This window comes from Haemaphysalis longicornis, unplaced genomic scaffold (assembly GCF_048455015.1).
Source record: "Haemaphysalis longicornis isolate Haplotype H1 unplaced genomic scaffold, Haemaphysalis longicornis Haplotype H1 scaffold_1, whole genome shotgun sequence".
NCBI classification, from domain to species: domain Eukaryota; kingdom Metazoa; phylum Arthropoda; class Arachnida; order Ixodida; family Ixodidae; genus Haemaphysalis; species Haemaphysalis longicornis.
This window is the reverse complement of record NW_027526203.1, coordinates 95440325-95459692: the sequence shown is the minus strand read 5'-3', so window position 1 is coordinate 95459692 and position 19368 is coordinate 95440325. Positions and strand designations below refer to the sequence as shown.

Here is a 19368-nt window from a genome sequence, read left to right as displayed (position 1 = left end):
CGTGCAGTGCCTTCTACTGCCGTGACTGAAGGAATTACTGCTTAGTTATAATAACGAAATTGAAATGGAAGATACACTATGTAATCTACTGATGTTACCAGGAACCATTTGACCACATGGAAAATTACAAATATGCAAGTATATTGTCACGGAGCATAGTGGTATTGCCCACCACTATGCTCCGTGACATTATTGACTATGTGACCATGACTATATATGCTCCCTGTAACAATATTGACCAGCATCACAGCAAGAGCCCTGTACGAAAAACCTAGGCATGCTTGCAATATAAAAAAAGCAAAAACAAATGGCCTCATTGAAAAAAGTCCTGTCTGCTTAAAGCTTGTCCTCTAAGACATCTGTATCGTCAATTCAGTTTGTCATCAACGAAAAGCATTAAAGGCTGAAGCAATGAACAACCGTGCTTGCTGTGGTATGAGCCAAAACATATCTTGAAATGGCGGTGTGAATACTCAGAACCCAAATGTCTACGTCCAGCCTCTTATTATACGTTGTTGGATATGCCACCGTATGCTGTGGTATGCAGTCATATATTTCACAGCGAACATCTAGGGCGCGCTGCAAGCCGTTGTCGATGCGATAGAACACCAGCTGGAAGGTATCGTACTGAGATGTTAGCCGAGCAAATCGGAGCTCCTAATACTCCCACCCGCCAACAGCAGAGGCAAGGCCAGGCAATAAATATGAAAGATCCGAATCGTGACCAAATCCGGCAACATGATCCCAGAGGTCAACAAAATCAGGATCCTAGGCATGGTCATAAAAAAGCACGGAAGAAACGGCGTAACCATTGCCCGTCTCACAGCAAAAGCGGCCAACGCGATGCGACTTCTCAAACGAGTCTCGTCCCCAAGGCAGGCATGAAAGAGGAGAGCCTAATCAGGCTCGTAAAATCCTTCATCATCAGCCACATCACGTACATTGCAGCCTACCACAGATGGCTGCGACACGAACGCCTTCGCGACAGTCGTCATCGAGGTGTCGACCGGTGCTTTGAGGGTGGCAACGAGCGTGATAAGCACCGGAGCAGAACAAGTGGGGAGGTGGCCATCGCCAACACAGACTGCCACACGGTGCTGAGTGACTGGAGACGGGTAGTGCGAAACGTCACCAAAGGCCAAATCTGCAGGGAGGCCGAGCGGGTATTGCAAGCGGCCAAACTGCAAGACAGCAAAGTGCGGATAAAGTGGTTCCCGGCGCACGTGGCGAATGTGTCAAATTGCAACGCACAAGGAGATGGCACACGCAACGGCATGAGTGCTAACAAACCGCGCCCCGGCGACTGACCGTCCGACGTGGTTCGAAGCCAAGGACCACATAACGAACTACAATGACATCACGAAGGCCTACCGCATGGCTCGCCGGACTCACCCATCCCTACACCCAAGGCTCAGTCGAGCGGAGGCGGTACTACCGAGACAGCTCCAGACCAGATCGCTACCGAGCCCAGGACTGATGCATCGCATGTACCCCAAGGCATACCTGACCGACCAGTGCAAGGTCTGTCAGAGGGAGCCAGCAGACCACAGGCACATCTTGTGGGACTGCATCACATACCCAGAGGAAGCAAGATCAAGAACGATCTGCCGCGGCTTCAGGCAGCTGCGAAGAGCCACGACCAAGACCAACAACTTTGAGCCGTCCAGCAGGTCAACGGGCGCTCGAAAAGCAGGGGCCCGTGCCGAGCAACGGTAACCCTGAAGATGACGTAGGCCCTCGTCGGGGCGCGCGAGGGCTATATGTGTATGTCTCCGAGTATGGTTAAGGTTTCAGAATGGTTCACTGAATGGTCGACGAAATTGTCCAAGTACCAGCACACGTAATGTGTCATGCCCTAGGGTGGGTACCGGTGTGCTTCCAAGTGTGGTAAGGTGAGGACAGGGGTAACTGACTGAGAAAGTAGAGGACTCAAAACACAAATGTTGACTAATAGCATCCTTGATAAACATGCACCGGGGTTGCCCCTAGAACCAGCGCGGTGAACAGTACCCCATGATGGTGTGCACCGGCACTGAGCAGTGATCGAAAACAAACTGACTGGTTCTACCCTAGCGCCAGCTCTAGGGCTGTTAGAGCAACTCATAAAAGCATTTGTAAAAAAATGTAAAATGACGCCAGATGACAACAGCTAACAATGATATATACATACCACTTATATCCCTCACTCATATGCAACAAGGTGATTCCACTCTTCTACTGAACAGCTGCCTACAAGCTGCTTCTCGTCTTCTTTCTGCGAGCCAGAACGTGAGTGCCTGTTATTACATGTTCCCCCCTTCCACTACGGCAAAGCATGGGGGCCATTCATGGTCAAGGCACTACAGTTACTGTTCGTGATAATTCAATCGAACAAAACATGCAAAGCTGCAAAATTACTTTTACTGCAGCCTTCCTTGCAGTACAAAAAGTTCCTACATGGTACAGTATGTTGGCGTGCTCATTTGCAATCTCTGGCTGTTATTAGCATCCCGTACTGAGTACATTGCATCATTGTCTGATGAATTCATAAGCAACTCATCCGTGTCAGCAATATGCAGCGGATTCCGCCTTCACACAAGTGCGCTGATGCACTGTCAGTGCAGCAGACGGTGGACGAGGCCACTTTGCCAACGTTGTTTGCGATGCCTGTTGGGATTGCACCCTGGCACTCCGTCGCCTCTCTCGGTGCGCGACGGGACAACCAAAAATTGCCCCACAGCGATGCACCCCGGTTTATAGTGGACAGATGGTGCACATTGGTGCGGCTTGTCGAGGATAAAAAGATGCACCAGTGCGTCCAGATGAGCACCGGTGTGGTTTATCGGGGATGCTATAAAAAACGAAAAGATGTCTAAAACTCAGAAATTTCCAAGCAATAGTTGCATGCAGAGTGCATTAAGCACAGTAACACTAATGGAAGATGGTGTACACAGAAGTACACAGAAGATACATCCTAGAGATGCGACTGGAAGAAGTTCAGGGGAATACACGCCCACATGTAGCTATTTACAAGCAATCCGCTTGCAGCTGTCAGCTGACAATTACAGCAACACCCCTAAAGAAGACGTACCCTATAACCACATTAAAAAAGATGTAGGGGACTTGCACATTGCAGTTTAATACCAAGCCCGTGCTGCGAATAGCCGATGAGGCTACTGTTGAAAGTAACTAACAAATGCAGCTGCTCAGTTTCCTTAACTTTTGCTCATGGAAAAAAAATGCTCTACTTGTCGATTCTGCCTTGCACGTACAGTCTACTCACATTATTTACAACTTGAGGGGACCTGGAGAGTATGTTTGAATGACCAGAAGTTCTGATTTATACGACTCCAGGCAAGGACACAATGCACGTTATGGTTGGGCATGGATGTGAATCACATTTTTAAACACTTTTACACTTGAACTACACAAAATAGACAGAGCAGAGGTGAGAAGTCCACAACTAGTTTATTGGTAGACTACTGCTGATCCAAAACCAGGAAGCAGGTGCCGGTATGACATGACTGGTCATTTTCAACCTATGAAGAGACGTCAAAAATGAATGTTTTAAAAATCGCCAAACTCTGAATACGGTCTCCTCTGGATACTAATTATGGTTCAGACAGTTTATCTACACTAAGCTTTTTCTTGATTTGTAATGGGTGTTTACCACCCGCCAATCATTTCTTTTTTGAATACTAAGTTTTACTACTCTCATAATGATAAATGGACCCAAATTTTTATCTGGTGGTGCGAAAGCAGCAGATATTTTCCAATGTGGACAAGTGAAAAGTATGAATCATCTGAATGACTGAGTTCAAATTATGTAGCCTTTCAATACATTGAATGAGCAGAAGCAGGCTAAAAATGAAAATTTTGAATTTTTTTAAAGAAATAAAACTACAAGTTATAAGTTTTTACTGTATGGCATCTTGAAAAAGTTGCCAGTTAAGACTTGGTCTCCTGTGGTAACAACTTCCTTCTAACATCTAAGAACTTCTCTAGTAACTTCTGGGCTACAGGTGTCCACAACCTAGATGCATAAAAAGCTTGTCCCCACCTTTGAAGAAGCAGCAGACAGGTGTTTGCAAGGCATGTTTCCAGTTCTGTGAAGCAAATGGATTGCCTGCACTACATCCACATACCTGTGTTGCAGACTGCAGTTAAGAGCAACACGTATGGTAGCCCGGTACCTTTAATGTTTTGTCCCAAAAACAAAAGAAATGCTTCACATTTTTGCTCTATCTTGCACGATCTTGAATGTGTTGACATGGAAGATTTCAAGAATGCCATAATAAAGTTCATTATCCGGAAAGTTTGTACGATATCATAAATCCAGTATGATCAATCACGTGGAGTAGGCAGGTATTAATAGCAAGTAAAATGTTCAAGGCTCACTTGTTGCATGCCTAAATCAATCAGACTGCTGTTTCGATCGTTCAAAAAGTCTGCCGTATGCTTGGTGTGCTCTATGTTGCGTTTTCTTCTTCCTGACTCATGTATGCTACAATATCTATATATTTCTTGCGGTACGCATTGCATGGTGCGTGCTACATGGTACACCGGCTTCATCGGTATGTTGTGTGATGGTATTACAGTACACATTGCATAACTTTTCAACTATGTAGGACATTGTTACATTTGTCGTTACATATATTCAGCAGGCGGGTTCTCCAAACAAGGACATAATTCTTGTTCAAACCTTCAGAACATTCCGTTAAGCAAGAAAATTGTAAGTTTTCATCATTCTGATCCATTTTTATTCTCTGGCTTCTCGTGTTCGCCGTGCACTCACAGGCCATGCAGTAGTTCCCACAGGCGCTTGACTGGCAACCAGACTTCGTGTGATGTGGATATGATGGAGTAAATGCTGAAGCTGTTGTGTGTGAGTGATTGTGATATGCAACAACTTTGTTTAAAACACGGAGCACGAACAAGACAGGAGGGGAAACGCCGCTTCCTAGCGCAGCCAGGCAACGTGACAAGCGCTTGGCGATTAATTGTGCGGCCGCCGCGTTCGGCACTTCACTTCACTGCGCAGCCCAGTAATGAATTGTGGCAGCTATCATTTCGTCCATCAGGGTGCCGCTACCCCCACCTTAAGCTTCGCCGTCGCAGCTACGGACTTCAGTTTTTAAGTCCGCTTTTCATTGTGGCAATATCTGGTCGCTCGCCTACGCTTGCCCGGTTCCCCTCTTCCTAGTAATTACGTTTAATCGCGGCTATCGTAAACAACGGTTTTGGCTGTTGCACGCGAAATTACAAGTGTCGACAGCGGTCACTTGGTTGTGAGCGTAACAAAAATAAATTGACCAACTTTTAATCTCACGATGAAAAACAACAGAGATGCAGTGTAGACAAAAGGAAATATCGTTAAGACAGTTGCTTCAGACCCAAACACACTCGCGCGCGGCGAGGAGAAGGGCCTCCCCAACAGCTCACTACCGGCTTGGTTTGCTCGCGTCTGATCGGTGTCGGCAACTTTAGGCTTAGCATCGCTGCGGATATTTGATAGCCGCTATTTCTGCAACTGTGAATTACAATCCATAGCACAATTTTTCACCACACTAACATCCACTTTCTCGCATGTGGAAGTTTTTTCCGCGATCAGATTGATATCAAAGAGCGGCGACACGCTGTTGCTGCCGTGGTCTGGGCCGGTTCGAACCGCTTGCAGTGCCGTGCGGGCAGTCGGGCCAACGTTGGTCGGGCCGGCGTATTTGCAGGCACGGCCGACGTGCGCGCCGACCGTTTCCGAGTGCTGAAAACGCTTTACGATTGCCTGCTTGATCCATTGTTTTAGCGGACGACGCGCGGAATTTACAAATTTAGCACGGCTTTTGTTGTAGTTGATCGGGTGGATTATGGATCGCGAAACGAGCCGCTGCTGACGGGCAGTCGCGCTGATTGCGAGAGCGACGCAAAGAACGCAAGCACCTCTTGGGGGCAGCTTTGGGACGCCGGTTATTGCGCTAATTATGGTTAGCGGGGTAACCGCAGTTTCGTCTGTCGTGTAATGTAGCAGACTGTGGCTTTGCTTAACCGTGGTTAAACAGTGCCCGTGTAACTAGGGTATAATCATTGCTTATTGATCATCGCGCGCTGTATGGCGGCGGACGCGCTCTCATTTGATTGCAGCGAATAATTTTAGTTCCAGCAATACCAAATATATGGATAGGGTCACAGCCGTACGAAGTGCCTCAAACCCCACTGTCTCGATCGTAATCACGCACCTACGCACGCGCGAATATGGTAAGCGGTTGCTGTTTCTGCGACAGCAAAAAGGCAAAGTTGAAAATGTTGGTCAGTTAGGCGCCTTGATTTTGTAATAACGCATTTTTCCAAAGTTAGCGCAGCTAGGCGAACGTATCCCGGCCTAGAGGAAACCCCCCACCAGGCGGGTGCCCAGACATCAGCACCTAAGTCTCGCATAAATCAAGTTTTTTCCTCCTCCTCTGAAAAGCTTTTCTTTGCTTCACCGCACAGCACGCGCGCGCACACTGCAGTGGCAGCACCGCTTGGGTCCAGCGTACCGCCCGCCAGCGACACGTCAATTGCAGCATGAAAGCGCTGTTCACAAGTGAGGTTCTAGCGCCTGCAGCACATTTCAGCACACTTACGCCACTCCGGCGCGCGTGACGCTGCTTGACAGCGTGGCTGAAACGCTGCTAAGCAGCACAAGCGGCTTTCAGCGGGGCCAGCAGCGCAAACCATCGCTTTCAGCGGATTTCAGCACAAAAATGGCGCTGGAATTCACTGCCTTTTCGGATAGGGATATTATTACCGCTATTACACAAAACCCGTTAATACGGAATTCCGGTTAATTCTGGCGCGGCGTCAGGTCCCGTTCAAATTCCACATTGCTCTATGGCTGGACACTCGGGCAGATTCAACCGCAATTCGGTTGATTTAGACTGCCCAAGTTCAGGTGCTGAAAGAGCGCCGCTATCCCACAGCGACGTCGTCGCCGAGGTTTTGGATGCAGCTGAAGGTGTGATTCGGCTGACGAAGACCCTCATGATGATGACGAATGCCCGCACCACACACTGAAGGAGGCCGCGCATGCGTAGAGCGTGTATACCTGGTTTCGACGGACAGTGTGCGCAGATTGACGCAGGTCCAGGAATTTCGAAAAATATTGATTTCCTCGCCCATCACCTTTCCGAAGCAAACGACAATCATTGAAGTTAAAAAAAATAAAGTTTGGTGATGTTGAAATCATTTTGCAGTTGTTATGACCGTACTCGCAATAATTCGCCCGCTGAGTTAATTCAAACATTCTCAGCGCTCCCGTAAAATCTTCATTAACTGGGTTTCAGTGTAATATTAAAATTGCGCCCACGCGTTCCCTATAGACAGTTAACCAGCGAAGCTGTGGCCGGTGTTTGCCAGCGCCACGTCGACTCCGCTTGCCCCGCTATCGCCCCTGCCCGCCGCTGTAGCTCGAGCTGTGCTTCGTGGAGTATCTCGCTCCGCTGGGGTTACCTAGAACTCCTCTCCAACCTGGTTTTTTCACACATGCGTCGGAGGAATTTTACGTGTACATGGGACTGCCGGATTTCTCTTTCGCATACTCATATAAAACCTGCCTTTAATATTATCAGTGTATAATGGGAAATATTTAAACTCCAAACGCTACAGATTGCGGCATACAGTTTATGCTCATCATACTAATGTTTTTATGGATCTGTGGCATCCAATACCTAAGCCATTGTAGTTTGTCAGTGACGCTACAGTTTGCCTGTCAAAGGATACACACATCTCTTTGTTCTAGTGTTCACGACATCGCACCTGAATTCCAGGTGCTTCTTCGCCCTGTAAACACACAGGTTTGACGTTTCATTTCTCATATGGTAGATAGCCTTGTGCTTTACTTTGGCCCAAAGCAAACTAAGCACATGCCAATCTATCTACTTTGCCATTTGTGTCGTAGGACTTGTGTCAGTACTAAGAGTGTGATGGTAATGCCTTCATAAGACCACTCCGATTGAAAACAGACCCGCGATGCAATGCATGATCATAACTCATACCCCTAAAACGAACAAAAAACATTATAGCATGCGTTCGTGCGCTCCCGGCACATATATGCATGCCGTGAAAGAAGTGAACTTACTGGCCATGATTTCATGCATCTATTTTTGTAGAATATAAAATGATCTCTGGTTTAAACCGTGAACCACATGGAGCTCTTTCTGCTCGCGAAAACGGGCCGCGCATGCCACAGGCGCGCTGACGCTGTCGCGGAGCCACCCTCACGCAGCGCTCGGCGCGGCAGGCGGCGGCAACATGGCGGCGGCTACGGCCGCAAAGTGGTTTCGGCAGCTCCAGCGACCGGTTCAGTTTCCGTTTCAGTTTCAGTTTATTCTCGTATTGAAAATACAGTGTGTAAAACTACATATACAGAAAGGGGTCCAAGAGTTAGAAACTGTAATGGGACCCCTTTTTATTTATTGTACACAACTAAGCAATTAGTCGCAGTCATCAACGCGAATAATACCTTTAAACAGACAGATGCAGTAATAATAATTAACCATGACATGGAAACAAACCCTATACATATTACAATCATCTAGGAATATTAAATACCAGAAAATGAACTACAGGTATATTAGAATTGCATTAGAACATTACATTAGAACCTACATTAGAACCTACATCAGCGTAAGTCGTCAGAGAAAAGAACTCTCCTCAGAGCATGCCTGAACGATGACAAGGATGATGCATATTAAACATTAAAAGGTTAGTTGTTCCAAGCTTTTATAGCAGCAAAGCCGACTGTATTTTTCCCATAGTTAGTGCGTACTGAAGGCAGTAAGAAGTTATTTAACACTGCAAACCTAGTTTTATTGGGGTTAGAGAGTGTATGGCGGTCAATTATGTGAAGAATGCCGGGATCATGAACCAGGCGGAAGGCAATGGGGCATAGATTGTGGCTGATAAGCGGTGTGATTGAGTACAGATTAAGTTGGCACAAAAGAGGTGTGACATGCGCGCTGTAAGTGCTGTGTGTAAGTATTTGAATAGCTTGTTTTTGAACGTGCTGTAATGGAACCATATGGGAGTTGTATGTTAGTCCCCAAAATGCTATGCAGTAATTGATATGACTATGTATAAAAGCGTAGTATAGCGTGAGGAGTGTTGAAACAGGAAAATATCGCAGTGATTTAATTAGCACTCTAGTGCCAAATTCCGTTTTTTTTTTTTCCTGAGAGAAGCGCTCTCTAAAATACCGCTCAAGGCACGCACGAAGTTGCTTCCGCGGTAAAGGAGTTTATAATGTGGGCCATAACGGTACCATAAAACATCACCCTTCTGCTCCAAGCTGGACCCCCGGAAGCCCGTCTCCAGAATATGGCTCTTGCTCCGAAGTTTGCGGACCCCGCAGATTCAACTGCACCCGTTCAAATCTATCTTACCGAGCACGAACACCAGTGACCTCCAAGTCACTGACGCCTTCTACAGGAGAACTGCAGCGCCAGCAGCTCTTCTTCCGCCACACTTGCCCCCCAACAAGGCATGCTCAGGCCCGTGTCCCTAATGAACCAGCCATTCTCCATGGCAGAGTTGCTGGCTGCACTGGCTTCTGTCAAGAAATCCAGCTGCCCAGGCCCGGAAAACATCACCTACACAACCCTCTCGCGTCTAGGTGAAAAGGGAAAAAGTTGCCTCCTGTTTGCTTTCAATCTTTCGTGGGAAACTGGTCGTCAAGAGCCAAGGGCGAAACACGCTCGCCTTGTCCCAGTCCTAAAGCCAGGTAAAGTTCCCAACGCCATCGAGTCTTACCGACCCATAGCGCTCCTGAGTTGCGTCGGGAAACTGATGAAAAAGATGGTGCTGTCCGTTTGGACTAGGATTTCACCATCCGAGATATATACCCGGCACATATGTCTTGTTTCCGCAAGGGTCGTAGCAGCCTTGACAACGTCATCGCCCTTGCAAATAGCATAAGAGAAGCAAAGTGTCGGCGGAACAGTGCTGTTGCCGTGTTCCTCGACATCAAGTCAGCGTATGACTGCGTCGAGCATGAAGCCATCCGCTCGACACTGAAGTTTTAGACATCAGGGGCCGCATGTACGCATGGCTATCGGATTACCTCTCCGATAGGTATGTGTATATGTCTACCGACGTGGGCGACTCATCGCTACATCACGTGACCCGAGGTGTTCCCCAGGGTGGGGTGCTGAGTCCTACACTCTTCAACATTGCCATAGTTGGCCTGAAGAAATGCGTGCCACAGTCGGTAGTAATCTCTCTGTACGCCGACGACATCGGCATATGGAGTTCTGGCCGCAATAGGCGAGTGTTACGATCAAGACTGCAGCGAGCAATCGACTCCATTGCAGTATTTCTGGCAACTAGAGGATTAGTTATTTCAGGTAACAAATGTGCTGCGATAGCCTTTCCAAAGCGTGACCTTACGCGCTACGGCCTCACCGTTGGAGGGACCGCAATTCCATACGTCCCGACCCGCATGTTCTTGGGAGTGACTTTGATAGTAATCTCACCTGGTCGCCTCATGTTCGCCACCTCAAGGACAAGATTACTTCGTTCGCCCGCATATTCCGCATGCTCTCCACCAACACTGGCGGTTGTACAGTCAATTCTCTTCAACGGGTATACAAAGCGCTTTGCGTTGGCCTGATGAGTTTCAGTATCCCTACTTTAGTCCCTCTATCAAAAGGAACTCTCAAAGCGCTAGAGAGCATGCAAACACAAATCCTGCGGGTCTGCATTGGCGTTCCAAAGACAACCTCTACCATCCGAACGCTGACATAATGCAGGCAGCTCTCACCGCTCACTCTAAGCACGCAGGAGTTGCTTCGTGCGCGTCTGCGGATTTTGGAAAGACAGCAGGGCCATCCTCTAGCGACAAGCTGGGCCAAAGAAGGGCGTGAATTTCTGCCGAAGGTGTATCAAGAGCCTGCTCCTCCGCAGCACCCGCACTGGATGTTATTGCCCATACCGTTCACGACTACTGTACCCAGTATCACGAGGAAGGAGCATATTCCGGCTCCCGCACTAAAGTTCTTCGCCCTGGAATACATTTCGCGGATATAAAGAAACCACACTCATGTGTACACTGATGGGTCGGTGTCAGCAACATCATCCATTATCGGGGTGTGGATACCGTCATCACGTACCACCCTCAGTGCCATGCTCAGTAACAGAACGTCAACTACGGCTACCGAACTTGAAGCTCTGAGGGTGGCTTTCGCTCATATCGTCAAGCAACCCGCACGAGAGTGGGCCATCTTCACAGACTCAAGGGCTGCCCTTCAATTTCTAGCGTCTTTTCCAAAAGACCAGATTGTGTCTGACATACATGCTTGACATCTTCAAGCGCACCATTACATTGCAGTTCAGTGCATTCCAGCCCATTGTGCGATGACTGGCAATGTGAAGGCGGACATTGCTGCATTCGTCGCGCATAAGCATCGTGCATCGGCAAAAGCAATACCATTCTTCAGGAAAGATGCATCTGTACTTCCATCCAGCCTTGCATGGAACATGCAGCGTGCAGCCTGGGATGACGTATTACGTCATTACGTGCCGCTATCTTTCATCGATCCCAACTTCAAATTTAAAATGCCACCAGGACTTTCCAAGCGGGTAGAAGCAACTCTACATCGCATGCGGTTGAATGTCGCATACACGCACAACTTATTTTTTAAGATAAAACAGGCTACGTCGCCCCTCTGCCCTCACTGTGATGTGCGAGAAACCCTGCAGCACCTGCTCTGTGAATGCACTCGATTCAGTGCTTAAAGAGTGTTCCTCGCAGTGGCTTTGGGACTGCCGCATTCCGTGGACATGCAGCTAAAGGTCGTTTTAGGACCATCGGCTTGTTCCAAACGTGCTTTACGTGCTACCAAAGCTCTGATAGAGTACCTGCAACACACAGGTCTAGACCAGTCGCTGCGAGTAGCTCACCGTCTCGGTGCGCATCAAGTTCTTGAACATCATCGCCATCATCTTCATCACGTCATCAACTGGCGTAGCAAGTTAGACATTTTAGCCCAGCTAACATCGCCAGACTTTATTAAAGATCGCTCTCTCTCTCTCCCTCTCTCATGCGCGCCGCTAGTGAAGGCGCCCATGCAATATATGCCAGGGTGGTAAGCCTAAACATTTCTCGCGGAGCCAGCCGGCTGTCTCGAGCGCTTCGAAACTGCCGCGGGGGGCGCTCCGATCGCTCGATCTGTTCGGACGTGCCTCGTATGGGCTCCGCCGAGTTTTATGCGCTGAGCCGAAACTTCCAGGCCCATCCATCTGACTTCAGCATCCAGAGACGTCGGAAGACGTCAGGACCACCCCAAGTATCCTCTTTGGTGGTTCCCTACACTACTCGTGCTGAAATTGCCGATCGACCGAAGACCACGCCGGGGTTAGGCTTAACGCCTAGGACTCGCCCGGCCTTGCCTCGCCGAACCTCAGCGCAACGCTACCAACGTGGAGACAATCGCCGTCAATGGTGAGCCAATCAACGCGGAAGAACTCCTTCACGAGGATTGCAAAACTGTGCGCAACAGACAACGAAGTCTTCACCAACCTGCAAAGAATTCAACCGTAGAAAATCGCCGATTGCAGAAGCCGCCACGCCGTAGCCCTCCGGCCGCGCCGCTGCAGCCCGACGACATCAAGATAGTGCTCCGACCACGGGGAGGACTGGATCTTCGCAAAGTTACGCCGGCAGCACTAGCGGACACGGTGCTTCAAGCAGCCCAAATAGCCCAAAACCCTCAAGATCAGCTACGTATCCGACCTACACCGAACTATGTAATCGTCAGCACTACCTCAGAAGAACAAGCTCAACGCTACGCCGACATCATAGCCATTCAGGTAGGCGGCAACACCTTCATGATTGCTGCGCATGTGGCGGCTCCTTCCAACACCACGGCAGGGATAATTTTCAATATCCCCGAAACGGATACGCATGAGGAAATCCAAAGCAGCATTTTCAACTACAACCCAGAACTCCCCATTTTGGCCGTGAAGAGACTCGGAACATCGAATATGGCACAAATCGTATTTAATGGAAACCGAGTCCCTTATTGGGTGCGGTACAGATCGACGACCTACCGCTGTAAGCCATATCGACGTAAAACTGAAGCATGCCTCGCCTGCTGGCAAGTCGGTTACACACAGGATGTTTGTCCTAACCAGAAACCCTCAAGCCGCTGCAGTATCTGCGGTACACCAAATCTCACCGAAGACCACACGTGCACACCAAACTGCATTGTGTGCGAAGGAAACCACCCGACAGGGACGACGGACTGCCCGCAACGTTTTCAACCACGCCGACGCATAACATATGCTCAAGTGCTCAAGGACTCGCCCTCAAACCACTCATCGAACAGTGTCAGCCAACCCTCCAATGACAGCGGGACCAAAAGGACAATGAATAACCAAGCAAGTAACACCCAACGAACAGCAAGCAGACCTGACGGCGAACCGAAGGTGAGCCACACAGTTGCTCCTTTGTACTGCTCAGCCCTGAAAGTCACATCCCCACCACCCTCGCAACCCCCACCACCACCACCAGCCGCGATACCCCCTGAGTTCCTCCAAGAACTTAAGGCCATGCGCCAGGAAATACAGGCCCTCCGTGCAGAAAATCAAGCCCTAAGAAATGAAATAACAACTCTTAAAGCTACAAACGATGAACAAGACGCACAAATGGACACAGATCTCCCTCCCGCTCAAAAACGCAAAGTGGCGGATCCACTCCCTAACGAACCCGAACCGTCACTTGACCATCAAATTACCGTTGTTAAGAACAGCTTAAGCAACATCCGCAAAACACTGCACGAGCAGAAGGTAGAATTTAAATCAACCTGCAGCAACTTTAGTGCCAGCCTTGACGCACTCCGAAACGAACTACACGAAGGCATTAAACGAGTACTCGAAACCGTCCAACCAGTAATGGGCCAAGATCACATGTCATTCCCTGCTCTTAATGGCCAACCCTAAAAAGAGTATAACGCTATGGCAATGGAATTGCCGAGGATACTCTAAAAAAAAGCAGAGCCTACAGTTACTCATCCAAGCTCAGCAATCTCCTCCCCAAATTATAACGCTACAGGAAACAGGCAAGACGGTCTCGCTCCCTGGGTACAGAGCATTTCAAAACAGGAACAGTCCACTCACAGCAATACTGGTACACCGCAACATACCAGCAGTAAGGGAACAGTTTGAAAACACCGACGTGAAACACGACTTTGTTACAATTCATCCCACCCAAAAACAAGAAGACACGCTCCACATACTCAACGTATACAGCCCCCCAAAAGCGCATCGCCAAAATTTTAAGAACCTCTTCACACTAGCTAAAAATGCAGCGGGGTCACAACCTCTAATTATAACAGGCGACTACAACGCACCACATCGAGCCTGGGGTTACCCTACAGACACAGCAAAAGGGAGAAACCTATGGGAGCAGATACAACAACTACATTTTACACTTGAAAATGACCCCCAGACACCCACCAGAATAGGAAACAGCGTACAGAGAGACACTACACCCGATCTCACCTCAACCCATCGCATAAAACAAGCAACGTGGCAAGTTACAGAACACACACTAAATAGTGACCACTACATAATACAAATAACAATACCCATAGGTAATAAGCTAAGACAACTACGCAAATCACCAAACATAATAGACTGGCCAAAATTCAGACTTCATAGAAAAAACCAACAGGAAAACCAAAAGAAAGAAAGAGAAAACACCTCCACAGATTTCACTCCACATTCAACAAACATCATTCAAACAATCAGAATACTAGGATTGCACATAAAAGCGAATCGCTCAAACACAATCCACATCAAGAATCTCTCAACCCACGTAAACCAAACCATATGCCTCATGAAAAGAATCACCAATCGAAGAGCAGGACTTAGGGAGCGAGACCGTATTCGCCTGATTCAAGCATTTGTAATCAGCCGAATTACCTACTCCATCCCCTACCTCCATCTAAGCGCCCAAGAAATGAAAGCAATGAATACACTAATTAGAAAAGCATACAAAGCAGCACTACGAATACCTTTAAGTACATCTAACGCTAGACTCGATGAGCTAGGCATATACAACAATTGCGAGGAATTAATAGAAGCGCATTTAACTAATCAATCAGTCCGTCTGACCAAAACTACCACAGGTCGACATATACTAAAACAGCTCAGAATCAACCCCCCGGCAATAATAGCTGAGAAAGAGCCCATCCCATTAGAAATAAGAAACAACCTAATCACAAAACCACTGCCAAAGCATATGCACCCAACACATCACCAATACAGACGAGAACTTAGGGCCCAATACCTACAAAAAAGATACCCTCCAGGTCAAAACACCCTCTTTGTGGATGCCGCTGAATACCGACATAAAACAGCATTCGCCATTGTCGTAACGAAAGGCACAGACGAACCACCAGTTCATGCAATAACCATCCGCACGAAAAACCCAGCAGAGGCGGAAGAGGCAGCAATAACCGTAGCATTGACGCAACGCCCCACGCCCCTCACAATTATCTCAGATTCCAAAACCGCTATTCAAAATTTCGCCCAGGGCAACATTTCATCCCTGGCGCTCAAAATTCTTCAGAAGAATCCCCCCCTCACCCCAGTAGACATACTCTGGACACCGGCCCACGCGGGACAGGAAGGGAACGAAACCGCACACTCTCAGCCTCGAGATCTTACCTTCCGAGCTGGAGTGGCGCCCGGCCCGACCCATCCCATGGGGCAAGGTCATCCAGAGACAGTCTCCTTAACTATACCGATATTACGGAACATTACCGCCTCTGCCGCCGAAAGCTAGCACCCCCGCACCCGAACTCACAACAGCCCAAGAGCAAGACTGGAGGCTCATACAAACAAACACATACCCACACCCAACCCGCCTGCATCTAATCCACCCAACACAAGTCCCATCCCCGAACTGCACCCTCTGCACAGCCCCAGGCGCCCTACCCCACATTCTGTGGGCCTGCCGCCAAAACCCCTATCCCCGAATCACCACAGCTGAGCAGTGGAGAGAAGCACTGGCATCCCACGACAAGGAGGTACAGACCTCCCTGATCGCAAGGGCCGCCTCGGTCGTCGTTGGGCTGATAACAACGACCACCAACTTCTCACGCTAAAGACAAGCTCAGTTTAATAAAGTTTTGTCTCTCTCTCTGTCTCGAAACTGCCGCCATGAGGCGCGCCTCACCGTTGGCGCAAATTGTCAGGCTCCTCCCACTACCGCGCGCGACGTGCGACATTTTCTGAACGAGGCAGAAGCTGCCGCGCGCGCGGGATCGTTGACGCGGGCGTCAAAAAAACGCACGTGCAACGTCGACGCGCACGAATCGTGTTCGAAAAACGCCATGGGGTTCACGCTTAACACTTTGTCGTTGAGGTTTTATCTTGGTGTATTCTAAATGAATCGTTATGCCCTGATTCGGGAAACAGCTGTGGTCAAGCCAGAGGCAAAAGCAGTGATAGCAGCAGGTGAGATCCAGGAATTATTCGATTCCGAGTGCGATACAAAACCGAGCAAAATTTTATACGGACAGAGTTGTACGCTGTCGGAGCGACTACAGCTACTGAGCTTGTTCAAACAGTCAATTCAACGAGCTTTACAAATGGCCTTATTAAATGAACCACGCCTTCCCAGCCTGAAGAGTGCAATATAGTATTTCAGTTGTAGCCCGCCCTGCCCCCCACCTGCCGTTTGTGCCTTAATGACAAGGTTGCAGAATGCCCCCTTGTACGCGCTCCCTCCTGGCCGCACTAATGAAAAGCACCAGCAAGTGCTCCCCTAATTTACACCTCGCGCGAAGGGCGCACGTGCAGGCTCATTACCCTGTAAAAGCAGCGCGTCCGGTTTGATCCGGTATAGTGTCGCCAGAGAAATCGCGCGAAGTACAAATGGCTGACCATGAGGGGACAGTTCGGTCCAAGGCTTGTCTGTAGCAGTGCACGCAGCACTACTTTCAATTGTCGCACCTGGAGCAATGTCCTCGGCTATTCTGCACCCTGTCCTTACATCCGCGCCGCAAATGGGGCGCATGCACTGGCTACTCGCGCTCTTTTCTCGTTTTCCCCCAGGGCTCGAGCGGAGAGCGCGCAGTGTACGCCGAGTGTTTGCAGTGTCGCGCGGGTGTCTTTCATGCAGGAAGCATTTGTCCTTGGTCAGGCCGCAGTCTATACGCGAGTATGTCTTCTGACTACTGTTCTCATTGTCGGTAAGTTTTTTTTTCCGGAGTTGAACTGGTTGGCCTTACAGGGATTTCTTTCACGTTTACAGTTTCCGTAAACTGGAACAACCGTGAAAATTCTATTTCGCACGGATTAATTCTGTCAATTTTTTTCAGAACATCTCCCCATGCCTTAAAAAATTTTTGGACACCTTATCAAAAGCTTCGCTCCCAAGCATAGCGCGGAGACAGTCTGGGTAAGCGTCAGCGACTAAAAGACAGCCTATTAAAGTTCGGACGTCGGTTACGTGCAGGCAACTTGGGGCAGTAACATCGAGAGGCATGTGCTTTCAGCACAAATTTTATTGACGGCGCGATGATAAGTTGCAACAGGAAAAGCAACGTCTCCTTGGCTGGCTGATTGATTGATTGATTGATTGATTGATTGATTGATTGATTGATTGATTGATTGATTGATTGATTGATTGATTGATTGATTGATTGTATCCTGTCGGTACATTTTCCTTATCTGGCCATGTGTAAATTTCGTCGTGCATACCAAAAAAGAAAATTGACAGGGGTATCACTCATCCCATTTCACGAGTAACTATGCTTTCAACCGGAGTCAAGCTACGTCACGTTTGTACACTTGGCCACAATACTGCGAAGCCAGCGGAATAAATGAATGGCACGCGTTTGGAGAAAAGGACCTCGAGGAACTTAAAACTTAAAGTTTGTTTACGTGCTTTCAAGGCGAAAGCCCGGCGATACTTGTGAACAAACTTCTGGGCTGCAACTTCGAATTTGCGTATCTTTCTTCGCTTTCGCTTCTTTGTCTTGAGGCATGAATTACTTCACGCACCGTCTCTTATGCTGCAACGCGTATGCGTCTCTTTCATCGCTTTCGTTTCTTTGTCTTACGGCGCACATCAGCAGCTTCCCCAGAATCAGACTTCTGCGCGGCCCACGTGCAGTTGTCCCAGTCATGGGCCCGTTACCAGTACAGAGTAACAGTGCTACACCTACGGTTACCTAGGTTAAAAAAGTAACATGTTGTAACAAGGTTACTTTTAACACAGTCACCGAGTTTTCAAAAGTAACTTGTTGCAGTTACAGCTATATACTGCGAAAAAGTAACGACGGTACTTTTCCGTAGCTGTATAAAATTAAGCAATCAATCACAAACCAAATGATACAGATTATTTATTAGAAAAGTACGAAGGCATGCGGGTAGTAAAAATTGCACCTGGTGTAGCCCTAGGCGTTGAGGACCTAAAACGGGATACACTGAAGCCCAACACCAACAATCGTTGTGTACGTCTCATTTTCTTGCATTACTTTTTTTGTTGCTGCACCCTTGTTTGTCATTAATGGTGACCCGTTCTCGGTGGGCTCCTTTGCGGTAGTCTTTCTGTACAACGTAAACCAGCTTGCTCATCGGCGAAGGGGCAATTGCCAGTTTCTCTTTTGTTTGTTTGTTTGTTTAGGCTCCACTCAAGACGAAGGAAAAGTTTTAAGAAATCACCTCAGAGACCAACCTCCGACCTCGGTCTTCTGTGGGAAAAATAACCCTCCAAGCGACCTCCTCTCCTAAACTGCTATGGAAGCCGTGTTTTGGAAAGGAGAGTATACAGGCACTGTACGTTGTACTTTAAAGGGACCCTGCAACACTTCCAATACGCGCTTTCACTCTTTCCTTCGCGTCTGAAAGCCCTGCGAAAGCCATAGCCATCGCCAGTCCGGAGCGGAACTGCGTGATTTGCTCGTCGCAGCAGATACGACTTCCGTTCCTGCTTTGCTTTTGTGCCTTTCTTTTTTAAAGTGACTATCGAATGCGTTCACTGCTGCAGCTGCAGAAAAGCCGGTCAATAGCCGATACATCGCTCTAATTTCGTAATTACTACGAGCAAACAACACCAAGACTGGGAAAGAGAGCAAAATCTTTTTGAGCAAGTTTCTAAGTTATCTGATGGGCACAAAGAAGTAATTTTTGGCTGAGGTACTTTGCGACCGCCTAATCTAAGTACTGGTTGTGTTGGTTGACTAGGTTCTGGAAGCATTTAGGATTTGAAAAAAGAAAAAAAGTATTGCAGGTCCCTTTGAGAGTGTTTCCTTTGAATATTTTCTATAAAAAAGGAACTGACTGTAACGTTATTTCCTGTTAAAGTTACTGTGTAAAAAAGTGTCAGTGTTACTGGCACAAGTT

At 48.2% G+C, this 19368-nt stretch overlaps 1 protein-coding gene across 1 annotated transcript in view; it reads left to right on the top strand.

Moving 5' to 3' along the window:
• Nucleotides 1-1476: 1476 nt before the first annotated feature.
• Nucleotides 1477-19368, top strand: part of LOC144142216 (uncharacterized) — a 117109-nt gene continuing 99217 nt past the window's right edge. The window contains exon 1 of the mRNA XM_077673603.1: nt 1477-1712. Coding sequence (XP_077529729.1) covers nt 1477-1712 — 236 coding nt within the window. The remainder of the gene's footprint in view (nt 1713-19368) is intronic.